The sequence below is a fragment of the Electrona antarctica genome (genome assembly GCF_951216825.1).
Source record: "Electrona antarctica genome assembly, chromosome: 6".
Taxonomy (NCBI): domain Eukaryota; kingdom Metazoa; phylum Chordata; class Actinopteri; order Myctophiformes; family Myctophidae; genus Electrona; species Electrona antarctica.
In genome coordinates, this window is record NC_136811.1 from 23,413,696 (window position 1) to 23,439,987 (window position 26,292).

The following is a 26,292-nucleotide window of genomic DNA, read 5'->3' on the forward strand; positions in this document are numbered from 1 at the left end:
CTCGCACAAACGCATCTCTGTTTGTACTAACCACCGTTTCGGTGGTCACCCTATCACCCAAAGTCTGAATAGGCCTTTAGCCTACTGTGTCTCAGTCATGGGTATGACTATATAGTAGATAGTCGGACATAGTAGTAGTTTGGCTCTTGGAAATGCTATAAGGGTGGATGTGAGAAAAGAGATCAAACGCAGCCTCTGATGTGAAGAAAGCAACCATCCCCAGAGTTGATCATAACCATGGCAGTGCTGTAGGCTGTCCATTTTTACATTGATATATACTGTAGTTGATTGATGTTATTTACAGCACTGTAACCCTCCTATAGTTACAACTTGATAGCCTTACTTACCGTATGATGTCTAAGCTACAGTACATAGAATGCAAGTTCCTCTGTGTACAGGACACAAATTAGACCTTGTTGTGAAATTACTAGTGACATCACATAACCATGTTGGGTACATAACATGATTTGATTTAGCAAATGGCAGAAAGCTAATTCAAAATGACCTAAATTGGAGTCATGAATGACTCAAAATGATTTTGATTAGATGATGAATGATTAGATTTCTTAATTGGCAACATGCTTAGTGCTGCATGGTACAGAGCTAAGAGGAAAAACAATTAGTGAGCATCAGAAATCGTATTCGAGAAAGCGTGACGTAAGGTTATTAAGAGATTAGCTTCACCAAGTTTCAAATCATCATAGACCTACGCTTTGTTCGTTGACTTCGGAGAATTTTCAGTGAGAAGCAGTAGGGGATTGAAGCACTCATGAGTCATGTGTATTCATATTTTAACCACTTTAACAAAACATATTTCACAAAACTGTGCTTTCTGATTACTTCCCAGCCTAAAAAAACCTACATCTTGTAAATTGTAATTTAGTTTTGACATTATGCCTATTTCATCATGCCCCCCCTCCCTCGACACAGAGCGCTTGGCTCGGCTCGGCTCATCATTATGAATATGATAGCTGTACAGAAAAAGAGGCCCATTTCTGCATAGTCCTATTATACATCATGCCATGATCTGTTGCTCTTTCGCAATGTGATCAGGACTATAGGATATTATACTATTCATTCTTCATGTTACCTCAATACCTCAAATTACATTTCCTCTTTACTATTGCCTGCTACAGGACATACAATTCCCATGTGGAGGCTGCCTTCTTGTGGTTCTATTACCTTACTGCAATATCATAGAACACATTACATTTCTACTTTCTCAGAATATACCGACAGTAGATTTTGTCAGTTGTCTATGATGCATCTATGACATATGAACCCCATATACCGTACTTCCACTATAAAATCTAAGTGAAATGTTTAAAAACATAACATATTGCCGTTTCTATATCCTGAAAAGTTACTTCCACCCGACAAAAGCTCTTGCAGCGCCACACCGTAAAACTAGATGTTACAACTTTAGTTCTGAATTGCAGTTAAACATATTAGTAAATATCACAACAAACATCAGAAACAGACTGACTGTACATTTATTGATAAACTGTTGTTACAAAAAGAAATATAAAAAATACATTAAATAATGAGATATAGGGGGATGTGAAACAAAAAGAAATCAGAACATTGAACAACGAGTTGGTTCTGGTTCAACGAACGATAGCGAACGCACCTCCTGAACAAAATGTTGGCACTGAGAAAGTTCTAGAACATAATCAAATTAGACAAATCTAGATCTAAAACAAACACCTGTAGATTACCGTCCAGTTTCACTATCTCTTGTTTTTGTTCTGAATCCTTCTCTTCAGCGCCTCGTCCAGGATCAGGTCAGACTCTTTCACATCTCCGTTCCCACAGCCGACAACAGGACAGCTAGAAAATAGTTAAAGAGGAATGGTTCAATTAGCAATGGAATGTCCTGTATACCAGTGTAGAATGAATGGATAGATGATAGATCATTGGGCTACTCAATCTCTCAACACTGTTAACAGCAGAAACTGTAAGCACCACTGCCCTAAACATGTAATGTTGTTTGTAGGAATCAAACTGTAAGCACCACTGCCCTAAACATGTAATGTTGTTTGTAGGAATCAAACTGTAAGCACCACTGCCCTAAACATGTAATGTTGTTTGTAGGAATCAAACTGTAAGCACCACTGCCCTAAACATGTAATGTTGTTTGTAGGAATCAAACTGTAAGCACCACTGCCCTAAACATGTAATGTTGTTTGTAGGAATCAAACACAGATGCACATGGGAGGAAGTGGACTAAGAAAGGGGAGGAGCCAAACCGAGTTCCTGTTCCAAGTCCCTTTTTACCAAATGGGTTCCCAATAATGTTTTTATTTTCTGGGTTCTAACCATTTTTGTTCAAAGCTTTGTCCAAGACAAAATAAAGCTGCTTGTAAAATATCAGCCCAATGACTTGTTTTACTGCTACTAAACTTGATTCAACGTATTATCAGTCCATGCATGGCAATACCGGCATTTCTTTTTCTGGCTGTGTCTTTTCCTGATCAAACTCAGGATGGCTTCTTCATCATAGGTGTGGTTACACTTCTTATTCTTCATTGGCTTCACCATTTCCACCTGGGAAAGAAAATAATGATTATCTTAAAGGTTTTGGACATGATTTTCAGCCGAAAGCAACGATAATTACACTAAAAAGGCCAGAACATCATTCATTTTTTGTTCTAATAATAATGATAAACAGCATATTAAAAGGCCTAAACGGCCATTAAGTTAACTAAACACCAAACACAATAACGATAATGTGAGGTTCCACAGTAATGAACGATATTAACCTTCTGTAAACAGCACTGGACAGTCCAGCTACTGTATGTCAGAGTTCACACACACAAAGGCAGAGAGAGCGAGATCTCTGCCTCCTTTGATTGGCTGTCAGTGTTTCTACTGTTCAATACTGACTTTGCTGTCATTATAGTTGTGGTGTGGAATCTGTCATCAACTTCAGTTAGAACGATTTTTTAAGATGACATCGCCTACGTTTGCAGTCTATACAGTTTACGTCTTTACAGTTATTGTGTTATACTGTACTGCTCAGTGTGAATGGCTCTTAAAAGAAAATGTGATAATGAATAATTCCATTTAACCACAATTGACCACAATTAATTGTAATGATGTGCTTTTTCTGAGGCAACCTACTGTCACATGCTATTCAGTCTAAAACAAAACATGGCTTAATTAAGATATATGTCCATCTACCTGTGTGAGAGGGCAAGTTAAATTGACTTCGCTCTGAGTCACAGCAACGTCAACGTCCTCATCCGTCTCTTCTTCTGCTGCTGTGGCTGAAAACACACGTTATAATTTTCAAATTTTAAACAATGACAAAATTATAATTTATAACGTTTGAGTCTCCAGTCTGGAAAAAAACACCAGACCTTCAAGCAAACTGAGGTAAGATTTGATAAACAGTAAATTATATATTTTTTTTTACATTAATTCATACACATTAATGATATATTGACCACAGATCCCGTTAACTATGGTGTCTATCCCCCAAGGTTGGTGCTTGGCCCACCTAATCTTCTACTTCAGTGTTGTCAAACTACCGCTATGTACTACATATATTCACAAATCAAAACTATTTGTGAAGTGTATCTATCTATCTACACTACAGTATGTACAGCAACACTACAACAAACTGCACTGGCAGCTTGTGTCTTGTGTGTGCTTAGAAAACAACAGGCACCAGTAAATCACCCCCACTTGCCCAAATGTGATGACTTCCTCACATTTGTGATGACGGCTATGGCCGTTTTAGCCCAAGGAGTGTTTTTCGTTCAAAGCAAATGCTTGCAATGGATTCAGAATCATTCAGGTTTGACACGTCACATTCTACTTAAAGCAGAATAAAAGGTTATATATGCCTTATATAGGCTGTTAATGGTACCATCACCTATTTTATACTTTTTTCAATATGTTCCACCACTGGGATTTTCTTCTGGGACTTTTGATATGTTGTTAGTAATATTATGAAACAAAAACAGTTGAAAGCGCTTCTGTTGCAATTTGTTTGGGGAAATTTCTCAAAATGCCTGCATGCACTGGATATAATGAACAAGAAAGGGAAGCCATTTGCAGAGTTGGATGACCCAGAATCATTGGCTTCACAATTTTTCATTTTTGGTGGATATAACAGAGCGCTTAAAAATATAATTGCTTAATGTTAACATGCAAGGCCGCAGCAACGTTATTACGGAAAACTACGACAGCATCCGTGCCTTTCAAATTAAATTAGGTAGGGAGGTGCAATCTCAGAGCAATCAAGCTCGCTCACTGGCCCCCTCTGCAGTCTGTGCGTGTTTTGTTGCTCATGGGAATAATTATAACAAGGACAGGTACATGGATAAAATAATATGGCTGAATTTCGGAATCGTGTCAAATTTCTCCGCTTGAGAAGGAAATATTGCTCTTTTGGATGTTCACAGTTCGCCATCAATGCAGCATAAGATGAGCTGGAGGAAATTGTAGTTCTGTAACTCGGTTTTTAAAACACAAGATGTAAAATTGGGCCTGGAGGATTCATTCTATCAACACCTGGAACCAAAGTAAGATGACAGACTTTGCCTTAAAGATTGTTTGCACGTTCACCACAACATATCTTTGCGAGCAGTCTTTCTCCATAATGAACATTAACAAATTCATACTGCGCTTGCAATTGACATACATCTATAGTCAATTACATTATTAATTGAAATTCACAACTGCCCAGAAACTGGGCTGTGATGTTTTTAAACCAAAGAGATGTCAGGTGTCTAGAAGCAGCATGAGCAATTGAAAAATGTGACATTTTAAGGTGCACTGCCACTGTGACATGTAAACAAAACTCATAATAAAATATTGAGCATAGATATTAAAAAAATAGATGCCTCATTGGCCGCTGCAGTTCGTTGGAGCCATGTGTGTCGAAGGACGGGCGGAACAATTTACACTGGGGGAGAAAGTACGGCGGAAGTGTGGAAGGCACACTACGTCATGCTGCCACTCAAGTGATTACTGGCCACAGCGCATCTTTTCCAGGACTTGTCAGAACCGAACATGCACTCTGTGGCGCACGCTCATGCTTCCGTGGTGCTTCGCAAGGAATCTCGGGAAAATTCTGCCCTCCCTTGAGCACATACGCTCCAGAGCGGGAAGGGGCGTCTACCTTTATATGTGTATGATATTGAGTGTGATAATACTGTGATTCATGGGTATTTTTGTCTATTCTATTACTGTAAATGTGGTCACTTCAAGGAAATTCAGGCTAACTGCGTAGTGAGTTTGATTTCTGGAAGCAAGGCTGGCTGATTCCAAAAATTGGGTGCAGTTGTGTAGCCAACATTTATAATTTGTTTTAACAGGTCTACATTTGTACTATGTCTGCAAAAGTTTGATTTCAAATGCTTTAATGGAAAGGGTGAAGCTCCCAAAACCTATGACTGTAGATAAATGTAAATCATATGAAGGCAACCATGGTTCGCAAATATTTACATGTCAAGGACCATCAAATACATATATTTGAGAATCACTGGTCAAAAATAGCTGATGTGAAAAATATAAAGTGGTTAAACTAAAATTGTTCCTAATTTTAATGAAAGAGCCCTCAAGAATCCCCCTTTTGAGAACCGGTGCTCTAGTCTACATGCTCCCACTTGGACAGATCCTCCGCTGTAATGGCCACTGGTGTTCACTATTACACCGAAGACAATATCTGCTGCCACCCTCTTTACTAGCCGCAATTTGCAAAACTAGATATTTTATAATGGATTGAATCTTGCAACCAGTGGTGCAATGCTCATAGAACGCAGTACCACGGCATGGTACCAATACTTTTTCACACTCTCTCGCAGGTATGCCACGGTATGGTGCACGCTAGAACGCGTCCCCTAAGCTTAGCGTCTGTTGGGCAACCCAGTCAATGGAGCTCTTGCCCAGGCTAGGCTGGGCTGCTGAAAGACGCACAGAGGTGAGAAAAAAAGAATCGGCTACTCCGACAACAATATATATTGCTGTAAGGCAAGCTTGGATTATCCTCTTGCAATCTGCAAAGCATTTGTTTCATAAAAATCCACCGTAGACATGTTATGAGTTACTTTCTGTCAAGAAATTCCATGCAGGTGATTATTTTTTCAAAATGTTGCAATAATGCAATAAAATCACCAGTGGCTCCCAGTCAAACATAAGATAAACTTTAAAGAATCTGTACCACCAACAAAAACCTTAACCCCCCCTACGTTGCTCTACCAGCCTACGCCCTCTGATACCTCAGCCTTATTTGATTGTTTAGGAAAGCATGTATAGTTTAATATATTATTAATAATGTAGATATACATTCTGCAGTTCTTACCATTGACATTGAGAGCCCTTGAGATGGTTTCCTTGAAGGCAGCCACTTTCACATGGCGTCGCAGGTCGTTATCAGGAATATTGTGTATTTTCTCTGTAAACTGTTCTCTCACAGCGGCTGATAGCCTGAACATTGCCTCTGGTGGCTGCTCACCAGCCTACAGAGGGAAATAAATGTTTTTAAACTACTCCACAAGTATTGATAACAATTGACTCTGTAACATATAATTGCCATAAGCACCAAATATATATTTTTAAGGCAGGGTGACTTATTCAATGGATGAGGAAAACAATTAAAGTCAGTAAAATGTCACCTCGGTAACCTGCTGTACAGTGTCAACAAAGTAGTTGATATCTCTATCCAGCTTGGCGCACTCCAACATCATGTCCTCCAATTTCTTGATGCCAGATTTATCCTCTCCTGCTACAAAATGAAAGTGGCCTCATGATCATCAATGAATGAATATGTGGCCGATGCAGATGAATGTGCACAACTACAAAATGACAGCACATAGTATCACGAGTTGAATACAATGAATGAACCATGTGGGCTATAAGCAATACTGTGAAAGATACGCATAATGAGGGACTTCAGTTGCTAGGGGAGGGACATATAATTTGCAACTCTGGTTGAGATCGGGGTCAGTTTATTTCGTGTCAGCTACCAACCAACACTAACAGGAGGAAATACAGTTGGACCTGCGTTTAAAATGTTCTCATAATCATAGATGTATTGTATCAATGTCGACATGTTTATAGACTACGATATACGATATACGAAAGTAAAAATCAGACTCAATCCTCCTTGCAACATTGGGGAATTGGGATAATGGTTACGAGTGTAGGAGCATATGTTGCAAGGAGTTGCATTGGTGTCCTTAATAAGATTGAGCGAACTACTGACATGTCTGAGTCTGAGAGATATATAAACTTAACTTACTGTCGGCTTCGGCCAGGTCCATAGCCACGTCTATTAGAATGTCCATTCCAGTCCCAATATCCTGCTGACATTGTTTCAGACTGGTCACAGCAGCTTTGACCGAGCTTAAAGACATGATGATGTCTTCTGCTGGAGACCACACACACCTCCTGTTAGGTTACTTGAGTTTAGTAGATAATGTTCGACAAGCCTCGCACGCTGGTTCTTGTTTGCTTGCAACGAATAGTAGTGCTAAACAACTACCCTACTACTAGCAATGTATAAGTGGAAAGTAGTAGACAATAACCGTCTTATTTGATGTACATTTTTAAGTATAACGTATTACAGCCATTCTTGCAGCAAAGCAGGAAGACCCGGGAACAATATGAACGTCTCGGTGCGTAAGTTACGTACGGAATGCGTCATAGTATAAACTTCCGTTTAGTTCTATGGTCCAAAATAAAAGCTCTGAACCTGAGCCAATATTATAACCTTAGAGTATTTATAACCCTCTAGACTAAATCTATGCCTTCTATGTATATAACTCATTGACCCAAACATGACTTTACATTAGCCTTTTGCAGAAAGTAATTAAATAACGGAAACAACAAAACAGAATGATTAGGAAATAAGATTTATTTAAAAAAAACACTGAATTTCATTTAGGCATTGCAATGGCACAAAGCAACAGTACAGTAGGCTTAGACAATGTTGGCATAAGTTGGTTATTTAGTAACGTTTTTATATCAATTTACAATTTTATATTAATGCTTCAAGACACTATTGGTCAAACATTTCTTGAGTAGAAAATCAAATGACAAAAGCATAAATGTCATCAGTCCTGGTGACAAAGCTTGATCTTCACAGTATAGTCCTGAACTCGTCAAAGATGAAACTGGGCACATGGGCTTCAGCCACCTTTAGAAAAACAGAAAACAAGAAATATACATTTAAACAACGTCTGCTAATCATTGCATCCATTGATCAAGCGTGAGTGTATAGCCTATATGTGTGCATGTCGCGCAGGGCCAGGGAATAATTACCGTCTGATAAAACCTAGTGTCCTAGACTACAGCACTGCCTACAACATATGACACACTATATTAAAAAGTACAAGGTTCTGGGCGACCCGATAGCCAAGCAGGTAGGGACTGGTCACTGGTGCATATCATGTGGGTGCAAAATGCCCTGATCAGCGAGCAAGTTTTGATTGATTGAATATTTTATTAGACAATATAAAATTGCAAACAGCACAAGGTGGTCAGGCATTTTGGTCCAAAAGCATTTCCGAAGAAAGACCTTGCGGTCTTGTTTCCATTCAGGTCCCATGTACTCACACATATACATTATACAGTCATGAACAATAATCTAAAACAGCAATCGATCACCTAGCCTGGTTAATAAACCAGACCGAATCAGCCGTTGGCAAAAAAAAATTGCCTACCAGCGGATTACGGTCTGGCGAGGCTCAGTAGCACGCCTCTTTCCTACAACCGAGAACAGGACGGACCAATCGGGACACGGTATGCAATATGGGCGGGCTTTGGTACAGTGACGTTCAATGCTTGAGACTTTTGACTGACAGTAGCTCTGACCAATTGCGTCAAAGAGAAAATGTTTGAACCCGCCCCCCGGGAAATGAAATCCAAGTGGAGCCAGCCCAGACTAATATACCGCGACAGTGTTGTGTGATATTAGTCTGGCTTATTAGCCAGGCTATCGATCACCTGCTCTCCCTCTGACCTGCTGACAAGTGAAATTTTAGGCCCGTTTTAAAGGAGGCCAGTGATTTTCTTGTTTTATGGGATGGCGGCAGGGCATTCCACACCTGAATAGCAGTGCTGCGGAAGGTGAATTTACCCATATTTGTTGGTGAGTGGGTGGGTGGCACCAGATCATTGTTTACGCTCCCTCTAGTATTGTGGCTGTGGGTTCTTGGTTTGATTCCCGACTGGTCGGGCAACTTGGTGCATGGTTCCTGTCACTCTAATTGACAGTCAATAAAGGCTTAAAAATGTCATTTGGAAAATGGTCCTATGAATGCACCAAGACTCAAGCGAAGGTGTCATGTGAGAAAAAGAACAGATCATCTACAAGCTCACAACGTATCACAGTGCAACGTGTTAGCTTGTAGATCTACTATTTTTGTCCTGTGTACATTAGGCCGCACTCACACAACACTGCTATTGACCATGTTACACAATGTATACAATCATTTTTCCAAACATTTGATTAACCCAAAACCTTGTTCAGGCCTGGAAAACTGTTTTTCCAATTTCAAAATATTTCCAGAAATGTCATGGCCGTGTAAATCCTATAGTGTGGTTACTATCCAGTTGTAAATGTCAAACCTTGCGTGGCAGTTTTGTGTACTTCACATAGTCCTCCAGAAACATCAGAGCTCCCACAACATCAGCAGGCATGTCAGGGATCTTCTGACTGCAGTGGAATTTAAATAAATAACAAAATATGAATTGAGACAAATTATTAAATATACTTTATAGTACTCAGATCAAATTAAATGTATACATGATAAACAGTTCAAATACTAAACTTTCAATGACATGATAATAATAATAGTTTAAATTGTTTTAAAGTATTATGAATTTTGAATCAAGTGATCAACTTTAAATCAACTGAAAATGTTCTGTAATATTAGCAATAAGTCCAAAATAGCAGTTTTGCTACCTTGTACACTGTTCCATTATGGAACGGATGAATTGACCAATGAGAGCCAAGAACTGCTCTGTGTATCTGGAGTGGAACTGCTTGAGAAGGGTGACAAGGCCCAGTACTAACGGAGCCCAGTCCACTGGGTCTGCAGCTTTCCTGCACGTCATGCCTAGTGAAATTCAAGACAGAAAAACTCTGGTGATTAATTTGGGTTACAGACTTGCGGTATTATAGCTCCAGTTTATGCAGTGATGTCCCCTGACTGTAAAATAAATGCCAGAGTGGCGTTCCTTGCAGGAACATTGAACGGTGTAAAGTTGATGAAAATCAATTTGTGTGTATTATGCTTTAGCCCAAAACAGCAAATATGAGACGATTACATTTATAAATGATGTAAAGTATTAAGATATAAGCCACCTGAGATATTAGGACTAGATCTTTTAATATGATTAATACAAGTATACAGGTTTAATCTTGAACAATCCTTTCTAATGCCCCCTACACACTGCATGATATTTGCCTCAATTATGCTGTCGGGGAGCTTTTTTGGTGCCTGCCGACAAAACCCCCGATCTGATGCAAGATCGGGCTTTGATCGGCGAGGTTTTGCTCGCTGTGTGAAAGGCTCTGCGAGAAGATAAATGCACTGGCCGATGCCTTGCCGAGCGTTTCTGAATATCTAGCAGGTTTGATATTTGACTCTCTCGCCGACTGGACATCATACAGTATGAACAGGGTTGCGACCGCACACCGAGAAGGTCCGTATTACAGCCAATGAGAGCACGGGACAGTTTGTCTGCATCGACAGATGATAATATATATAACCTTTATTCCGTGGGTAAATCCAGGTGTCATACATATTGGTAGCTATATTAGCCTAACATTACTGTTATATAGTCTATAAAACCAACCCATCTTACTTGAATAATGTTGATATTAAAACCGCGTCAGAATCTATGCTGTAGCTCAAACATTTGGACCGTGTGTGTGTGTGTGTGTGTGTGCGTGAGAGAGAGAGACGCAGGGAGACAGAGAATTATTGAATGAAAATGTAGCGTCCCCTCTCGCTATAGGCTATAGGCTATCACAGACATTACATTTCGCCCTGTGTATGCCTGTGTGGCCGCGCAGAGAGAGAAGCGTCCCGTGTTGGTCTCGCGCGCATCTTAGTGAACTCTTGCCATGTGAAATACATAACGATCTGATGACTCCCCGACAACTTAAAAGGTCCTTACCTAGGGGCAATTAGGAAATACACCGAATGTTATCAATCAACTCATAAATAGTTGAAGTTCCTACATAAAAGGTCATCATTATTGAACCCCATTTTGCCATTGCCAGAGTGCTAAACATGATAACACAACTAATACATTAACTTATCAAGAGTATTTATATCAGAAATCGCAAACTGACTTATAATAAATAATTATGTCACTCACCTTGATTTTTACTATACTGTAGTTTAGGCAGTTGAGCAATGATAAATAGGAAGTTGATGATTGGGAAATAGGGGAGGCGCTTCGTGGTGATATAAATCTGTAAGATACGTCAAGAAAAATAACAGACAGTTAGACCTAACTTTCATTCACTATTCTTCTTCTTCTTCTTAAAATTAATATTGAAATCAAGATTTGGGTAAATGTCCCATATACAGTATCCATATCCAAACCTTGTTGAGTGGATTGTGGATGCCAGCACCTTCAAGGTAGGCAGTGATCTCATACAACAAAGTGTTTTCCTCTTTAGGGTAGGGCAGAGAAGGGTCCTGGTAGTGAGCTTCAATATCTGCCAGGAGAGACCTAAAAAACAGTTTTGTGGTATCATCTTAACTTTTAGGTTTTAACGTGCTTATGTCGTAACTCAGGACAGGCATTGGTGATGCTGCCTCTTCTAGATATGCCTTGGCCACAGAATAGCTTGCTGGCACTGCAGTTAACGTCTATAATAAATTGGGCTGAACATCCCAACTGACCCAGAGGGTCTGTACTTGGCCTATTATGACATGGTTAATACAGTTAAAAATCATAACCTTCAGTCATGATACCCTGAAGAAGGCAGTTGTCTGCCGAAACGGTTTTCTTCGTCCTATAATAAAAATCTCTGCACTTTGGCTATTATGTGCGGCCACTTCGTCTTGTAAGCATGGTAAGTATGACCTTACCATGCAGGGAGTTGTTGTGCGACTTAATTGCTGTACTAATTTCGATAAAAATAAATGCCCATAAATGCCATCTATCTCTCCCTCTATCACTAGATTTGTTTTGGGGCTTTTATGCCTTTATTTATAAGACAGTAGACTGACAGGAAATGGGGAGAGAGATTGTACATTATTTTGACCTCCTTGACATTTGCTGTTTGTTGTTAGAAGACATTTGACTATGAACACCCTCTAGTGGAGGAACACCACATATTGATTAACATGAGTGACAAAAGGGAGCATGCATATGTGAAGTTACAGTAAATAAATGGGCCTTAGTTGAGACTTTACTTGTTTAGGTTTTCCAGAGCAGCAGCCAGGTGTTTAGAATCAAACTTGCACGAGTAGTTCAGCTCATTGGCTATCTGCTGTCTGAGAATTTGCATCTGGCCAACCTGCAAAAAACAAGTACCGGTATGCTACTTTTAAGATTTAATGTTAAATGGCATGACCTTGTTATAACTGTAGATTACAGCACACAGTAGAAAGTTAGAAGAAATAACTCAATTCAGCATTTTGCGTGAAATTACTGGGCCATCTTTTCTATAGTACAGTACTTGCATTTAAGTCAAATATATCTATTTGTCTATTGATGAACATGAGTTTAACATACTAACAGAGACCATACCTTCATGATTGCCTCCAAATATGACCCCCAGATCTTCTGTGTTTTGGCCACAGCATTGGCATACACTTTGCTAGCATTAGCTAACAGAGAAAGACAAACATAAATGAGGTTGTTTAATTAATGACTGATTATAAGATTGTATTTTCTCTGAGCCAATTACCTACCCACAATGCCCTTCACTGGGTTGACAGCAGACAGCATGGCCTTGAAGACATCCACGACAGCTTTGTCCTTCAGGATCACCTTCTGATTCATCATTAGGAAATTCTGATGGGAAAAATGATTCTGTTAAATCTAGTGTATAATGTGATAATGTATGTGCGTGTTTGTTTGTTTGTGTGTGTGTGTGAGAGATATTTTGACTGAGATTTAGTTTGAACTTTTAATATCTAGATTCTAGACCACTGCATGGGACTGTTTTCGTAGTCCCCACACCCGCTGGAGTTGACAGTTTCCAACGCTCTCACAATGGTTTCATTCCGTCTGCCTGCAGTTTATTTCTGACGGCTCGCTCCTACCAAAGTTTAAGTACCATCTGCTCCTGCAAAATGTCCTTAGGGACGCATATACATTTCAAACAGAAACACACAGAATGGCCATTACAGCACCACAGACAGCGACACAGTAGATTGGGTTTATTCCATAACTTGAACCGTGAATGCTGAACTAACAGTTCAATATCGTGAATTGCAATTGTTTTGTGTACCACGATACGTTGTGAGCCTGTAAAATCGTCTACCTTTGGTGAGCGACAACATCGGTTTAATATACGAGTGATTTAGCCTACTCGTCTGGATTTGCTGTGGCGTGTAACTCATACAAAGTATATTTAGCCCACACCTCAAAGTAGTCCATGACAGCTGAGCTAGACACCACTTGTAAGCCTAACATTTTTATATCCGTATGCAGAGCTTAAAACAACTAAAAGCAAGCTGCATGAGTTTTATTGCTGCAAAGTAATGATGTTCTTTGAGACAATGCGTTTTTCCCTTGATGTGTCTGAATATAAAAGCTTTATTATTATTTTGAAGCAAAAACAGAGTTTACAACCAAATCAGGGGCTAACTGAACCGTTGTTTAGGATCCCAATCCTAATGCAGGGCTCTAATCTACACACTAAACAGACGATCCAATGTTGTGTTTTTGAAACCTACTTGTGTGTATTATTAATCAGGCTAATTACCTGCAGTTCCTTAACAATCATGAAGCAGAGTAGGCGATCCAGTCCGTTGAGGCCAAAGGTGCCCAGAGTGTCCTGGATCTCAGAGAACAGCCGGTTGTTGGTCACTTCCTGGTGGCTCTTCAGGTCATACCAGGTGTTCATCTGGTCAATGTAGCAGGTTACCCTGGGGATATTCAGGTGGAGCAATGCTTACCCAACAACTAATAAACACTACAATGTAGCAGGTTACCCTGGGGATATTCAGGTGGAGCAATGCTTACCCAACAACTGATAAACACTACAATGTAGCAGGTTACCCTGGGGATATTCAGGTGGAGCAATGCTTACCCAACAACTAATAAACACTACAATGTAGCAGGTTACCCTGGGGATATTCAAGCGAGCAATGCTTACCCAACAACTAATAAACACTACAATGTAGCAGGTTACCCTGGGGATATTCAGGTGGAGCAATGCTTACCCAACAACTAATAAACACTACAATGTAGCAGGTTACCCTGGGGATATTCAGGTGGAGCAATGCTTACCCAACGACTAATAAACACTACAATGTAGCAGGTTACCCTGGGGTTATTCAAGCGAGCAATGCTTACCCAACAACTAATAAACACTACAATGTAGCAGGTTACCCTGGGGATATTCAAGCGAGCAATGCTTACCCAACAACTAATAAACACTACAATGTAGCAGGTTACCCTGGGTATATTCAGGTGGAGCAATGCTTACCCAACAACTAATAAACACTACAATGTAGCAGGTTACCCTGGAGATGTTCAGGTGGAGCAATGCTTACCCAACAACTAATAAACACTACAATGTAGCAGGTTACCCTGGAGATGTTCAGGTGGAGCAATGCTTACCCAACAACTAATAAACACTACAATGTAGCAGGTTACCCTGGAGAGGTTCAGGTGGAGCAATGCTTACCCAACAACTGATAAACACTACAATGTAGCAGGTTACCCTGGGGATATTCAGGTGGAGCAATGCTTACCCAACAACTAATAAACACTACAATGTAGCAGGTTACCCTGGGGATATTCAAGCGAGCAATGCTTACCCAACAACTAATAAACACTACAATGTAGCAGGTTACCCTGGGGATATTCAGGTGGAGCAATGCTTACCCAACAACTAATAAACACTACAATGTAGCAGGTTACCCTGGGGATATTCAGGTGGAGCAATGCTTACCCAACGACTAATAAACACTACAATGTAGCAGGTTACCCTGGGGTTATTCAAGCGAGCAATGCTTACCCAACAACTAATAAACACTACAATGTAGCAGGTTACCCTGGGGATATTCAAGCGAGCAATGCTTACCCAACAACTAATAAACACTACAATGTAGCAGGTTACCCTGGGTATATTCAGGTGGAGCAATGCTTACCCAACAACTAATAAACACTACAATGTAGCAGGTTACCCTGGAGATGTTCAGGTGGAGCAATGCTTACCCAACAACTAATAAACACTACAATGTAGCAGGTTACCCTGGAGATGTTCAGGTGGAGCAATGCTTACCCAACAACTAATAAACACTACAATGTAGCAGGTTACCCTGGAGAGGTTCAGGTGGAGCAATGCTTACCCAACAACTAATAAACACTACAATGTAGCAGGGTACCCTGGGGATATTCAGGTGGAGCAATGCTTACCCAACAACTAATAAACACTACAATGTAGCAGGTTACCCTGGGGATATTCAGGTGGAGCAATGCTTACCCAACAACTAATAAACACTACAATGTAGCAGGGTACCCTGGAGATGTTCAGGTGGAGCAATGCTTACCCAACAACTAATAAACACTACAATGTAGCAGGTTACCCTGGGGATATTCAGGTGGAGCAATGCTTACCCAACAACTAATAAACACTACAATGTAGCAGGTTACCCTGGGGATATTCAGGTTGAGCAAAACAAATTTCAAAACAAATCCCATTGTTTTGATGCGAGGAGATCAATAAAGGTGTATTTCTCTGAAATAATAATGTGAAGCGTATCATTACATATGACTGGGGTCAGGGTGTACCAAATGTATGAGCAATGATGTCGATCATTTCGGCCGTCAGAAGCAGTCTAGTTTGCATCTGATATAGTGAGTCATCGGAAATAAACATAACTAAGACAATATATTGTTAACAATAATAATATTAGTACTCTGAAGAAACTTACTTGGGATCAGTGATTCGGAGGATCTCTCTGCAGAGGCGCCCGATGAAGGTGGCAGACTCATCCACGGAGGGGAACTTGGGAATAGGAATGTGGGTGGACTGATGCACACTTTGCCAATCCTGGATCTAGAAATAGGTAAGTTGGGCAACCAGTCAAATAAGTCAAATCAACCACAGAAGTGAAATACAATGGCTCTGTGAAAACACAACCGACCATTTTTTTGGGTCTAACCTTGGTTCTGAGGAAGCTGTTGCACTCTTGCTCTACATTGTAGTTGATGATGCGCGACACCTCCTCCTGCCAAATCTTGAGACCATAGATACTGACATAGTCCTGGATGTACTCGAAAGATCTGTAAAAGCCATCCATGGTGGCTGCCATGTCCTTCAGCTTGGGCATCAACTCACTGGGCTAATGAAAAGAAAAGGTTTGATTGCTGGAATTAGTCAATAACCATTTGATATTACTAGTACTAATCAAGATGAAACCTGTCCCATTTCTAATTGCACAATTAATTAATACATTTTGATAATCCTAAAGGGGGGGTATTCATGGTTTCAATTAATGAAATTGTAGCAGAGATCAATAGATTTATATGACCTGCAAGATTACAGTAAGACTCAAAAAGAAAACATTAATGTTGACAAATTGTACATATTGTTTATTGTGAATTAAGTTAAGGGTATAACAAGTAGGACTTTCCACGCAAAAGAAATGTATAGAAATATAGTACCTCTCAATCACCATTAATGATCCCGCTGTAAGTGTGAGTGGTGTCTGTATCTGCAGAGACCCTTCCGTCTACTATTCATTATAATTTTAAACAATTTAAGATGTCTGACCTTAGCTTTAGGGTTAAAGATGAGTCCTTTGTGCAGAGCATACGCCACTCTCCTCACCAGCTCCTTCCTGATGCCATCCTCTAGAAGCTTTTTAGGGTCCACCTAATGGCACAATAAAATATAACATACCATCAGTGAACTTTTTGACCACTATCGGAAAGCCTACACACAAACCTGACTGCAGTTAGAGAGACAAGGTCCATAAACCATGGAATAATCCGATTTGAAACATTGCAACAATTGCTAACTCACGGCCAATAGTGAAGTGTCATTATTAATACTACAGTTTGTAGTTTGTATCCTCATCCTGTCCTATTTCTATTGGTCCTGTATTATCCTTCCATCTGCACTTGTTAGTTGTGTTATTTAGATTTAATAGATGCTGGTGTACTTGCTATCCTAATAATGAACTTTGTGTGCGATATACACACGTTCTTGCTTGTACGGTAAAATAAATACAAATACAAAGTAAAATAAATCTTAATATTTTGCAGCACATACTTGTTTTCTTAACACTCTAATTCCTCAACCACTTGTCGACCACCGACTATTGTCGACCAACAATAGTCGATCTACATGCTCACAGCACAATACAACATGACAAGTTGAACTCGTAGATCTGCTATTTTCAGCATGTGATATGACAGCATATTCCAAGTACTATTAATCAGGCATAAAGTTTGGAGCATTTACTCCAATCTCACACTTCTTAAGTCGCTCTGCATAGGAGCATCTGCTAAAATGCCTAACTTCAGATGATCACAGCATTTACCTTGATGATCCCAACCAGTGTAGTTTTCATCATCAGGATCCCCTCAGTGAAAATGGAGATAGCATGGGTGAGTTTCGCCACCTGTAATAATGTAAAACACAAACGGGATGTTTAGGCCCACACATAACATGATATTCTACCCGTAATCTATCAGATAGTCAAACAGGCACAAAGTGAGTATAGCAGCCCTGTAAATTCATCTTTTCAATTTAAAATCTAAATGTGCCTACAAGGGGAAATTGGAACATTTCATCTAGTAACTACTTTGTTGTAATGAGTGATTATATTTACCAAGTTTACTTCACTGTTATATAATAATAAAATAACAAATAATGTTATATATATACTTATATACTCGCAAAGATGTCTGTGTAATGGCATAGTATAATGTCCGTGTCTGCATGGTAAACCACAACTTTAACAATATGCTGCTTTACCTCATAACGAGCCCCCAGCTGAGAGTAGTCCTTCAGCTTGTCCTTGTCCAGCCGTGTGGGCACCTCCATGATGTCATGGATCTGTAGTTTAATGATCTTGGCCAGGGAGGTGAACATGCTCTCTGGGATAATCTGCAGTACCTGCAAATGGGGGGGGAGGAAAAAGTACATCTGCTGAGCATGAACAGGAATGTCTGCCTGAAGGACTGGAGCTGCAACAAAAGATGCAAGCAGCTGGCTTATTAGCATTCTAGCTGATTAAACTTGTCTAGCACAGTAGGATTTAACACTCCACCAGTGACAGTAACTCCCATGGGCAGATGACAGAGTAGTAGGGAATCATGTCTTCTGCCCTAAGACTTAGACTTAGGGTATGTATCTACAACATGGTAGAACAGATGTTTGAAGAAGCACTGGTCCAGCTAGTTCCAGATTTTGCAACTCAGGTTATGTGTATATTTTATTTAAGAGTATATTATACATTATTATCATTAATGACATTAGAAATAGAGATCAGTGCTGTAATACCTGTATGTAAATACTGGGTGAAATCATAGCCTTACTGTACCTTTCTGACATAAGCCACCAACTCTCCAGAATAGAACTGGGAAACACTCAACAAGTCAGGGCTGTTGGCCTGGTTGATACGCAGCAATGGAAGGTCCAATGCAGATGCCAGCTGGTCACAATAAAAAATAAATAAATACATTAAAATGTATAGTATCTCCTGAAACTTCAACAGAAGAAAGTAAAACATGTCTAGACATGCCCACGTTTATGCAGTATCCGGGTAGCTCAGTCGGTAGAGCAGTCATCTTTAAATCGTACGGTACAACTCAGTAAATATGAGTAGAATTTGGCTTTGGTAAATAAGACAGAGCTACAGTAAGTAAGTACTGAGAGCTGACGGTAGGTGTAACACTCCATCTCCATCTCTCAGGGGTCTACTCTAGATCACTGGTTACCAAATACTGGGTTGGGACCCATTTGTGGGTCACGGACACGAAGGGACGCATTGTGAGCTTGTAGATATGCTATTTTACTAATGTCTAATGTCTCTTTTGGGTCTTAACTTATTTACTTTATGCACGATGTTTGTGTGATAAAGAACGGTTCTAACCTTCAGAAATGTGGCTCTCAGTTTGGTGACCATGGATGGATTGACTCTAATGCTCTCTTGCATTATTGATGTGAAACTGCAAAGAAAAAAAACTGCTGTGATGAAAAGCGTGCAATATATATATGAATGAATGCTTGTTTAATGTTCAACAACACCCTAACACCAGCACATTGGTCTTCCCGTATTTTAACGTAAGATCCATGCATTGAACAGCTATCTGCCAAATATAAGCCTCTAAATAAATATATATTCAGTACCTGTCAATGATCTGCCATGCATAAGACAAGTCTCCTACTATCTGCATGGTAATTAGGACTTCCTCCTTGATGTTGATGGTACGGATCATCTGGTGAAGGAACTTTCTGGTGTCAGCCAGGAACTGACACACCTGAAGATTGGACTCCAGCTGATGGAACTCCTGGACCTGGAGACAAAAAGATAACTGTAAATAATGCAGTTATCATGGATGTAAAGTAAACATAGATGGAACTACACCGTTTAAAACAGCATTATTTGCCTTCATTAGCGCCGATTACATTTCTAGCTAGTGAGGACCACACACACACACACACACACACACACACACACACACACACACACACACACACACACACACACACACACACACACACACACACACACACACACACACACACACACACACACACACACACACACACACACACACACACACACACACACACACACACACACACACACACCTGTTTTCACAAACCTTACATACAGTACAAGCTACCAACACATTAAAAGTGGAAAAACATCACTGCATGCCACTTATGCCACTTACATATGTGCGCAAACCTGTGTACCAAGATCTGTACTGGGGACAGCTTGGATGAAAGACCAGTATATTACTTACCTCAACCAGGGCCTGAATGAGCTGTACAGTTTTCCTGCCAGCAGCTGTGGAGTCCTCATAGTTCAGGGACTCAATCTGCTTCGAGATTTCTCTGAACCAGGCCTGTAAATTCTCTGTGGAGAGCAGGGAATTAAACAGCATTATGCCTGTGCTAGCTAGAGCTATGCATGTTTGTATGTGTTTTAATTACCGGTACATATTGGAGGACGCTCATAGACTATATAGTTAGTGTATCTCACCATTTTTCTCTACTCTGGTGAGAGGCTTGACCCCAGAGAAGACCTCAGCCAACTCAGTCATTCTCTCTGATCCCTCCTTCTTATAGCTCTCCCACTTTATCTGTTTTTCTGACAGCATCTGCTTGAACATCTGGAGAAGGGACAGCCCATATGGAGTGTTGGCATAGCAATGATTAGTCAAAGCAGATGTGTAATTAGAACATAAATGTATGTCCTTTTATAATGATATGCTCTTTCATATGCTGTCTTATGGCAATTGACAAAGAAAACCTTGTACCAACTGCAGTTAATTGATTCGTCACCATTAGTATGGACCATTTTGGAAAACATTTGGCATTATCTCCACTCGTCTAATATTATCTATACATTTCAGAAATTTCTGTCCATGTGTCAACTTTGACTATTTATGGAGATCCCAAAACTATCCCAAGATGGTGTGTCACACATAACTGACGTAATACACTGGCCTTCAAGTATTCTGATAACACACTGCACTAAGTACCCAATATCCCAACATGTTTGGGGAAACTAATTCATCTAATAAACCCTAAAGTAATTAATCTCCCTTTTTTAGATGAGATATACATTATTAGATGAGGATAGACTCTCACCTCTTTAAGTGTGAACTCGAATTGGGCAGTGTCTAGCAGGAGTTGGAAGAGAATCTTGGGGTTGTACTTGGAGTCGTTGATCACTTGGTCTTTGATTTGTCGCAGACGTTTATTGTTTGGGTCATAGGCTGAAAGACAGACAGGCGGTGACTCACTTTAATAACGTCTTTTTTGCAAAAATGTCCTTTCGAGCACTTTTTCTTTTTGGTTTGATTTTCAAGGGCTAAAACTTTCTTCATTAAATTCTCTCAAAATTACTTTGAGCACAGAGGCAATCTATTCTATGATTTTCCCTTCCAGTGGTTTTAGAAATGGAGGTGAAGGGATCAAAACTGATATAGCTCAAACTTATTGGACCCAGCCATGTCTGAAATTCAGACCGTTCGTTTCCCAATTTTAGCTACCAATAAAAAAAAATCCTTGACGTGGCCAAGTCAAGAGAAACATCACAAGACAATACATTCTTCATTCTATGTCTGCCCTTGTTTCTCACAAAGCAGTTTACCACTTGCAATCACATTATTGATAATTCGTGAATCATGTGAAAACTGATATTTACAGAGCTGCCTAAAATGGAGGCACCAGGACAAAGCTTGCACCACCTAAATCAAATTAGCAAATTAGTTTATGAGATTATGGCATATTAACATGCAGCTACAAAAAAATAAGAAGCTATAAATAAATACATTTCTGAATACTCAACGTATGGTGGTCATTATGGCCTGCGGCCACCACCCACTTTGAATTTTAGCTCAGGAACCTCTGTGTCAAACTGTTGGAGAATCATGTGAGATGAGATCCTCATTCTTGCCTATAGCAGTCCTCACCTGACTCTGCAGTGTGCAGCATCAACCAGCGGATGGCAACATTGCAATCCCTCAGACAGTTCAGCAGTTTGGGGATGTTGTCCAAAATTATTTCCTCTCTGAGGAAACCTTCCTTCAGTAGCTGCTGTACCTGGGGCTTCAGAGTCTCCATGCTAGCTGCATAACGAGTTGCCTACATGCAGATGGGTTATGGCTTATGGGTATAGCATTAAAGGGACCTTTCAATATGGAGAATATTTACATTTTTAGTAGCCATCTCTCATGTTCAAGAACAGAGCCAACCAATCACCATTTTAACATTTAAACTTTAAGTTGAATTCCAGAATTATATACAGTAAAAATGGAAAGTCATTTTACAAACAAGAGATCAATAGAGAACAATGAGATCAATAGGTTAGTGTTTCATTGAACCTGCTCCTTGATGTTCGCAGAGTCCAGGGTGTAGTTGAGGGCAGTCTTGGCCGCTTTATATGGTTCCCAGGCCTCAACCAGGTTAACTGTGATCCCCATATAGATACTGATCACCTACAAAAAAGAACACATATGCACTTGCCACTTACACATGTAATTATTGCACTGCTAGAAATGGTCAAAAAAAGGCTTAATTGAAAACTGCTATACTCACTCCTTTCCTTGTTGTTTGAGCTCAAATGCTTTTGGAAATATCAAGGGTCTTACCCAGTTATCAGGGAAGTACTTGTCCACTATCTCTCTCATCTTGGCCTGCTGGGTTTGAAGAATGGAGGGGGCGAAGTAGAGACAGACATACAGCATGGATGCCTGGTTAGCCAGCGCTGTGCTACGATGCTCTGGCAGAGGGTAGGCAGATACCTAATAGACAAACGCATATAACAGGGTTGATACAAGAGAATAAACTGGTCTTTCATTGAATTAATTTGTTCAGGAGCCTTTGGCTGCCTAGTTTTCTGTCAAACAATTAAACTTATTTTTACTTGGTTATAGATGTCATCCGAACGCAGCCTCCCGATGACCATGCTGATGAAAGTAGAGCTGATGGGGACCCTTTGGAAGAAGCTTTCTGGGTAATTGGCAGGGCGTTTTGCTCCAGGATGACTCGAGAAGCCAGTACTACGCAGCAGCTTGCAGATGTCATCCAGGTTGGAGTCACCCGATGAACGGGCAGCACTGGACAAGAAAATATGAATTAGTGTGTGTGTGTGTGTGTGTGTGTGTGTGTGTGTGTGTGTGTGTGTGTGATACATGATAATGATGATACTGTACCAGTAAGTTAGAAAGTTGTAAGCATGCATATGTTGTTTATACACACCTGTATCGATAATAGGACACCAGCATTCTCTCTCGAACCTCTCCTTCAATTTTCTGGTCAATGACCGTCAACATGACTCCATACAAGTAGAGAGCTTCACACTGAGTGAAGACAAAACATGTTGTTTGAATATTGCTCTGTCCAAATTTAGATTTTCATTTCACATTAATGTTGTCAACAAAATAATCGTGTTTTTGGTATTGGACATTGGAAGTTCGGAACATTACATTTCTTTTTGGCTTTTAGGCTTTTTAAACATTATTGCACAGGGCGGATAAGACAAATAACTTAAAAAATGGATATACAAAGAAATGACTGTTGATATACAAAGATATACAAAGAAATTACCGTTTTGTTACCAGATAATAATACAAAATACTATGGCCAAAATAGGCCATATTTAATAATTTTATTTTACACTTTTAAAATGTGTCATGTTCTGAGATTCTGCTATAGATCTGCTATTTCTTAACACCTTGATTGCTTTAAATTGATTGATCAAACGATATGCCCTGCTTAATACGACATCCCCGCTATTTGTTTTATGTGTCTAAATCGCCCTATTTTAATAATTAAAAAGAAAGTCCGTCTTTGCCGCAGAGCTGGTGGAAGGAGCTTCTTGTTATGATGTCGAAACCGGAAATCGACACATTCGATGGGCTGCTAGGCAGCGGTGGCCGAACGGATTGCGGAGCGGTCTTGATACCGGAAGGTCGCCAGTTCGAATCAGCGTTAGAATTACCACCGCTGAAGTGCCCTTGAACCACTACGATGAAATGTTCTATGAGCAGGGCCTGGCTGGAAACAAGTTCTTGAGCTTAGCCCAGATACCCTGGGTAAATATAGTAATCATTTAATTTCATTTAATTTCATTTAATTTCATTTCATAGGGCTTCTTGGAAATTGAGTCCAATGCAAGTGAACGGAAGACACGGCCTCATGGAATGTGGTCTTATGCACTCGCAAGACGTGGGGGAACCTATTTTAGGCGGATTTTCGCCGATCAAAAGCCCAGATACTTCAGAGTATGATCTAAAGGTAATAAAACAATCTCTGCAGCGTAGAATATTTGATTAAAATGCGGGTAAATCGTATTATGGAGTCAAACTGTTGCTGGATTCAGCAACTGTCAGAACATTTGTCAACATGGAAACGATGACAATTCTGAATTGTGATAATCACATCAGTATATTATGAACATACCAGTAATTGTTTTCCATCCTCATTAAGAAGCACAGTTTCCAGGGTCTGTTGAATGTAAACACCCTCATGTAGGTCATCCAAATACCTTAAAGAGAATAAATAATATAACATCCAGTTGCAATGTAAAGTGTGTGTGTGTGTGTGTGTGTGTGTGTGTGTGTGTGTGTGTGTGTGTGTAACCAGAATTGGCACTTAGAGGCTGGCCATTCATTCTCAGTTTGTCCTTAAGACCACAGTACTTGTTGAGTGTACCAAATTGAAGGGACCGAAGCAGGTTGGTGGTTATGTCCACTCCAGTTACCTGTTGAGGTCCACTATGTATTTGTGGACACTTTCGAATGCAAGGTAGAACCGTGAGAGGATCTCAATGTTGTTTTCCCTGAATTCTTCATCCAGGTCCTGAAGCTCTGGTTTGGCTTCCATCTTCCCTTCATAGTACTCTGGCCCCTGGAGGAGGAGAACCAGCACTTGAAACAATGCAGAAAATGGTGCTGATTTTTTCTAAAGCAGCCTGGCAGCAGCAAGTCATGCCCAATGTACCTCAAACAACCTATAATATCATTATGTACATTAGTAATCTTTCCACACAGGCCAGTGACTACTGATCTCCTGTGATCAATTTACCAAAATATCGTATATTTGGCATGTGATGCCATCATGCCAGATATATTATTTTTCATACAATTAAGGTATTCTAATTCTACCAAGATGTTCTCCATGTATGAAAAAATAAATAAGGTAGGCCTACATATGAAATCCAAAACGTATTCACGGGTCATACACTGGCTATTTAGTTCACAATCCCCACGTGATAAATTCTATTGATAACCCGTAGGTCTCTGGAATATAAAAACTAAATCGTTTGGGGACGGGTGTTTACTTAGCCTATGTCTGCACCTTGAAGTAGCTGAAGTCACATATGATGTCCCCGTATTTCTGCTGGTCGCTCTTATCCTTGAGCCTGAAGACTGTGGGGATGAACTCAGAGAGACGCAGCAGCTCTGCGATGATGGCATTTCCTCTGGATACGATATTGAGGATGGCCTGGCCACACAGGTTGTTCTCCGCAAGGAAGTCCAGCATTATAGTGGATGCTAATGCACAGCAGCGAACTCACCTCCCTGGAAATGGTCGCCTGGACGCTTCTATGAAAGAACAAAAAAAGCTTTCATTTGAGATTTTCCCTGAATGATGCTGCAGCGCAAAAACGTTCGTGGGACGGGTGCGACGTTATAGGGGTGGAAAATATCACGTTTGGATCCTGCGAGCTTCCCATAAAAGTAAACTCTACCTTTTTTATATCCTGACAGATTTTAAGATCAAGATTCAAGCCTCAAGAAAAAATTGGCCGTTCTTCTTTTCAATTCCTGTTTACGTCGTCCACATGACATACCACATGACTACGGCACTGTTTTTTGGCAAATCTAAGCTAGCAAATATAAGACTTCCGGTGGACGATCTCTTCAAAATAAGAGTACCCTCTAGAGTATTGAAAAAAAGATTAATTTGCACATTAAAACTATAAATTAAGCATTTAAACGATGCTATAGGACACACATTATGTTTCTATGTAAAAATAAGTAATAAGTAATGTTTCTGTGTAAAGATAAGTAATTAAAAAGTTATCTAAATGGATAAATGCTATTCACTGGAGTGCATGGACTTTATAAAGTGGACGCTGGACAAAAATCCCTGCTATGTATCGACTAGTGTGACATATGCACATGTCCGGGGAGACCTCCTCTACAACACCACACCGTCCGCTAAGCAGCAGAGGTGTAAAACATTTTTTGGCATGAGGTCAGAGGTAAAAAAATATCCCATTTCCAGACTAAAGTGAACTAAAGTGGACGCTGGACAAAAATCCCTGCTATGTATCGACTAGTGTGACATATGCACATGTCCGGGGAGACCTCCTCTACAACACCACACCGTCCGCTAAGCAGCAGAGGTGTAAAACAAAAATTGGCACGCCATACAGC

The 26,292-nt window shown here is 40.1% G+C and overlaps 2 protein-coding genes across 3 annotated transcripts; both read right to left on the bottom strand.

The window, feature by feature from the left end:
* Positions 1–1,477: 1,477 nt before the first annotated feature.
* nsmce2 (NSE2 (MMS21) homolog, SMC5-SMC6 complex SUMO ligase) lies at positions 1,478–7,669 on the bottom strand. The gene is made up of 6 exons (XM_079502737.1): positions 7,253–7,669; positions 6,627–6,736; positions 6,314–6,470; positions 3,184–3,269; positions 2,441–2,547; positions 1,478–1,830 (listed from the first exon to the last, which is right to left on the bottom strand). The coding sequence occupies exons 1-6, from the start codon at positions 7,365–7,367 to the stop codon at positions 1,731–1,733; spliced, it is 675 nt and encodes a 224-aa protein (XP_079358863.1). The 5' UTR covers positions 7,368–7,669; the 3' UTR covers positions 1,478–1,730.
* A 180-nt stretch (positions 7,670–7,849) lies between these two features.
* washc5 (WASH complex subunit 5) lies at positions 7,850–25,728 on the bottom strand. Of its 2 annotated transcripts, XM_079503311.1 has the most exons (29): positions 25,602–25,728; positions 25,208–25,455; positions 24,612–24,757; positions 24,311–24,395; positions 23,108–23,208; positions 22,773–22,965; positions 22,498–22,650; positions 22,231–22,344; positions 21,820–21,991; positions 20,993–21,120; positions 20,382–20,511; positions 20,143–20,255; positions 19,520–19,686; positions 19,263–19,338; positions 18,711–18,821; positions 18,143–18,283; positions 17,706–17,786; positions 16,934–17,035; positions 16,323–16,502; positions 16,092–16,216; positions 13,913–14,075; positions 12,894–12,996; positions 12,730–12,809; positions 12,393–12,496; positions 11,574–11,703; positions 11,344–11,440; positions 9,920–10,073; positions 9,583–9,670; positions 7,850–8,149 (listed from the first exon to the last, which is right to left on the bottom strand). In XM_079503311.1, the coding sequence occupies exons 2-29, from the start codon at positions 25,391–25,393 to the stop codon at positions 8,093–8,095; spliced, it is 3,480 nt and encodes a 1,159-aa protein (XP_079359437.1). In that variant the 5' UTR covers positions 25,394–25,455; positions 25,602–25,728; the 3' UTR covers positions 7,850–8,092. The 2 variants fall into 2 exon arrangements, with proteins under 2 accessions (XP_079359437.1, XP_079359436.1); XM_079503310.1 differs by having other exon boundaries at positions 25,208–25,703.
* Positions 25,729–26,292: the final 564 nt, after the last annotated feature.

Excerpts from the sequence above, each read along its gene's own strand:
- nsmce2 (XM_079502737.1), bottom strand. The coding sequence starts at position 7,367 with ATGTCTTTAAGCTCGGTCAAAGCTGCTGTGACCAGTCTGAAACAATGT. Across the intron at positions 6,737-7,252 it reads GGACCTGGCCGAAGCCGACA|CAGGAGAGGATAAATCTGGC; the intron begins GTAAGTTAAGTT and ends TTCATTTTGTAG. Across the intron at positions 3,270-6,313 it reads AAGGGCTCTCAATGTCAATG|CCACAGCAGCAGAAGAAGAG; the intron begins GTAAGAACTGCA and ends GTGTGTTTTCAG.
- washc5 (XM_079503311.1), bottom strand. The coding sequence starts at position 25,393 with ATGCTGGACTTCCTTGCGGAGAACAACCTGTGTGGCCAGGCCATCCTC. Across the intron at positions 22,966-23,107 it reads GTGTCCTATTATCGATACAG|TGCTGCCCGTTCATCGGGTG; the intron begins GTGTGTATAAAC and ends TTTCTTGTCCAG. Across the intron at positions 12,997-13,912 it reads TGATTGTTAAGGAACTGCAG|AATTTCCTAATGATGAATCA; the intron begins GTAATTAGCCTG and ends TTTTCCCATCAG.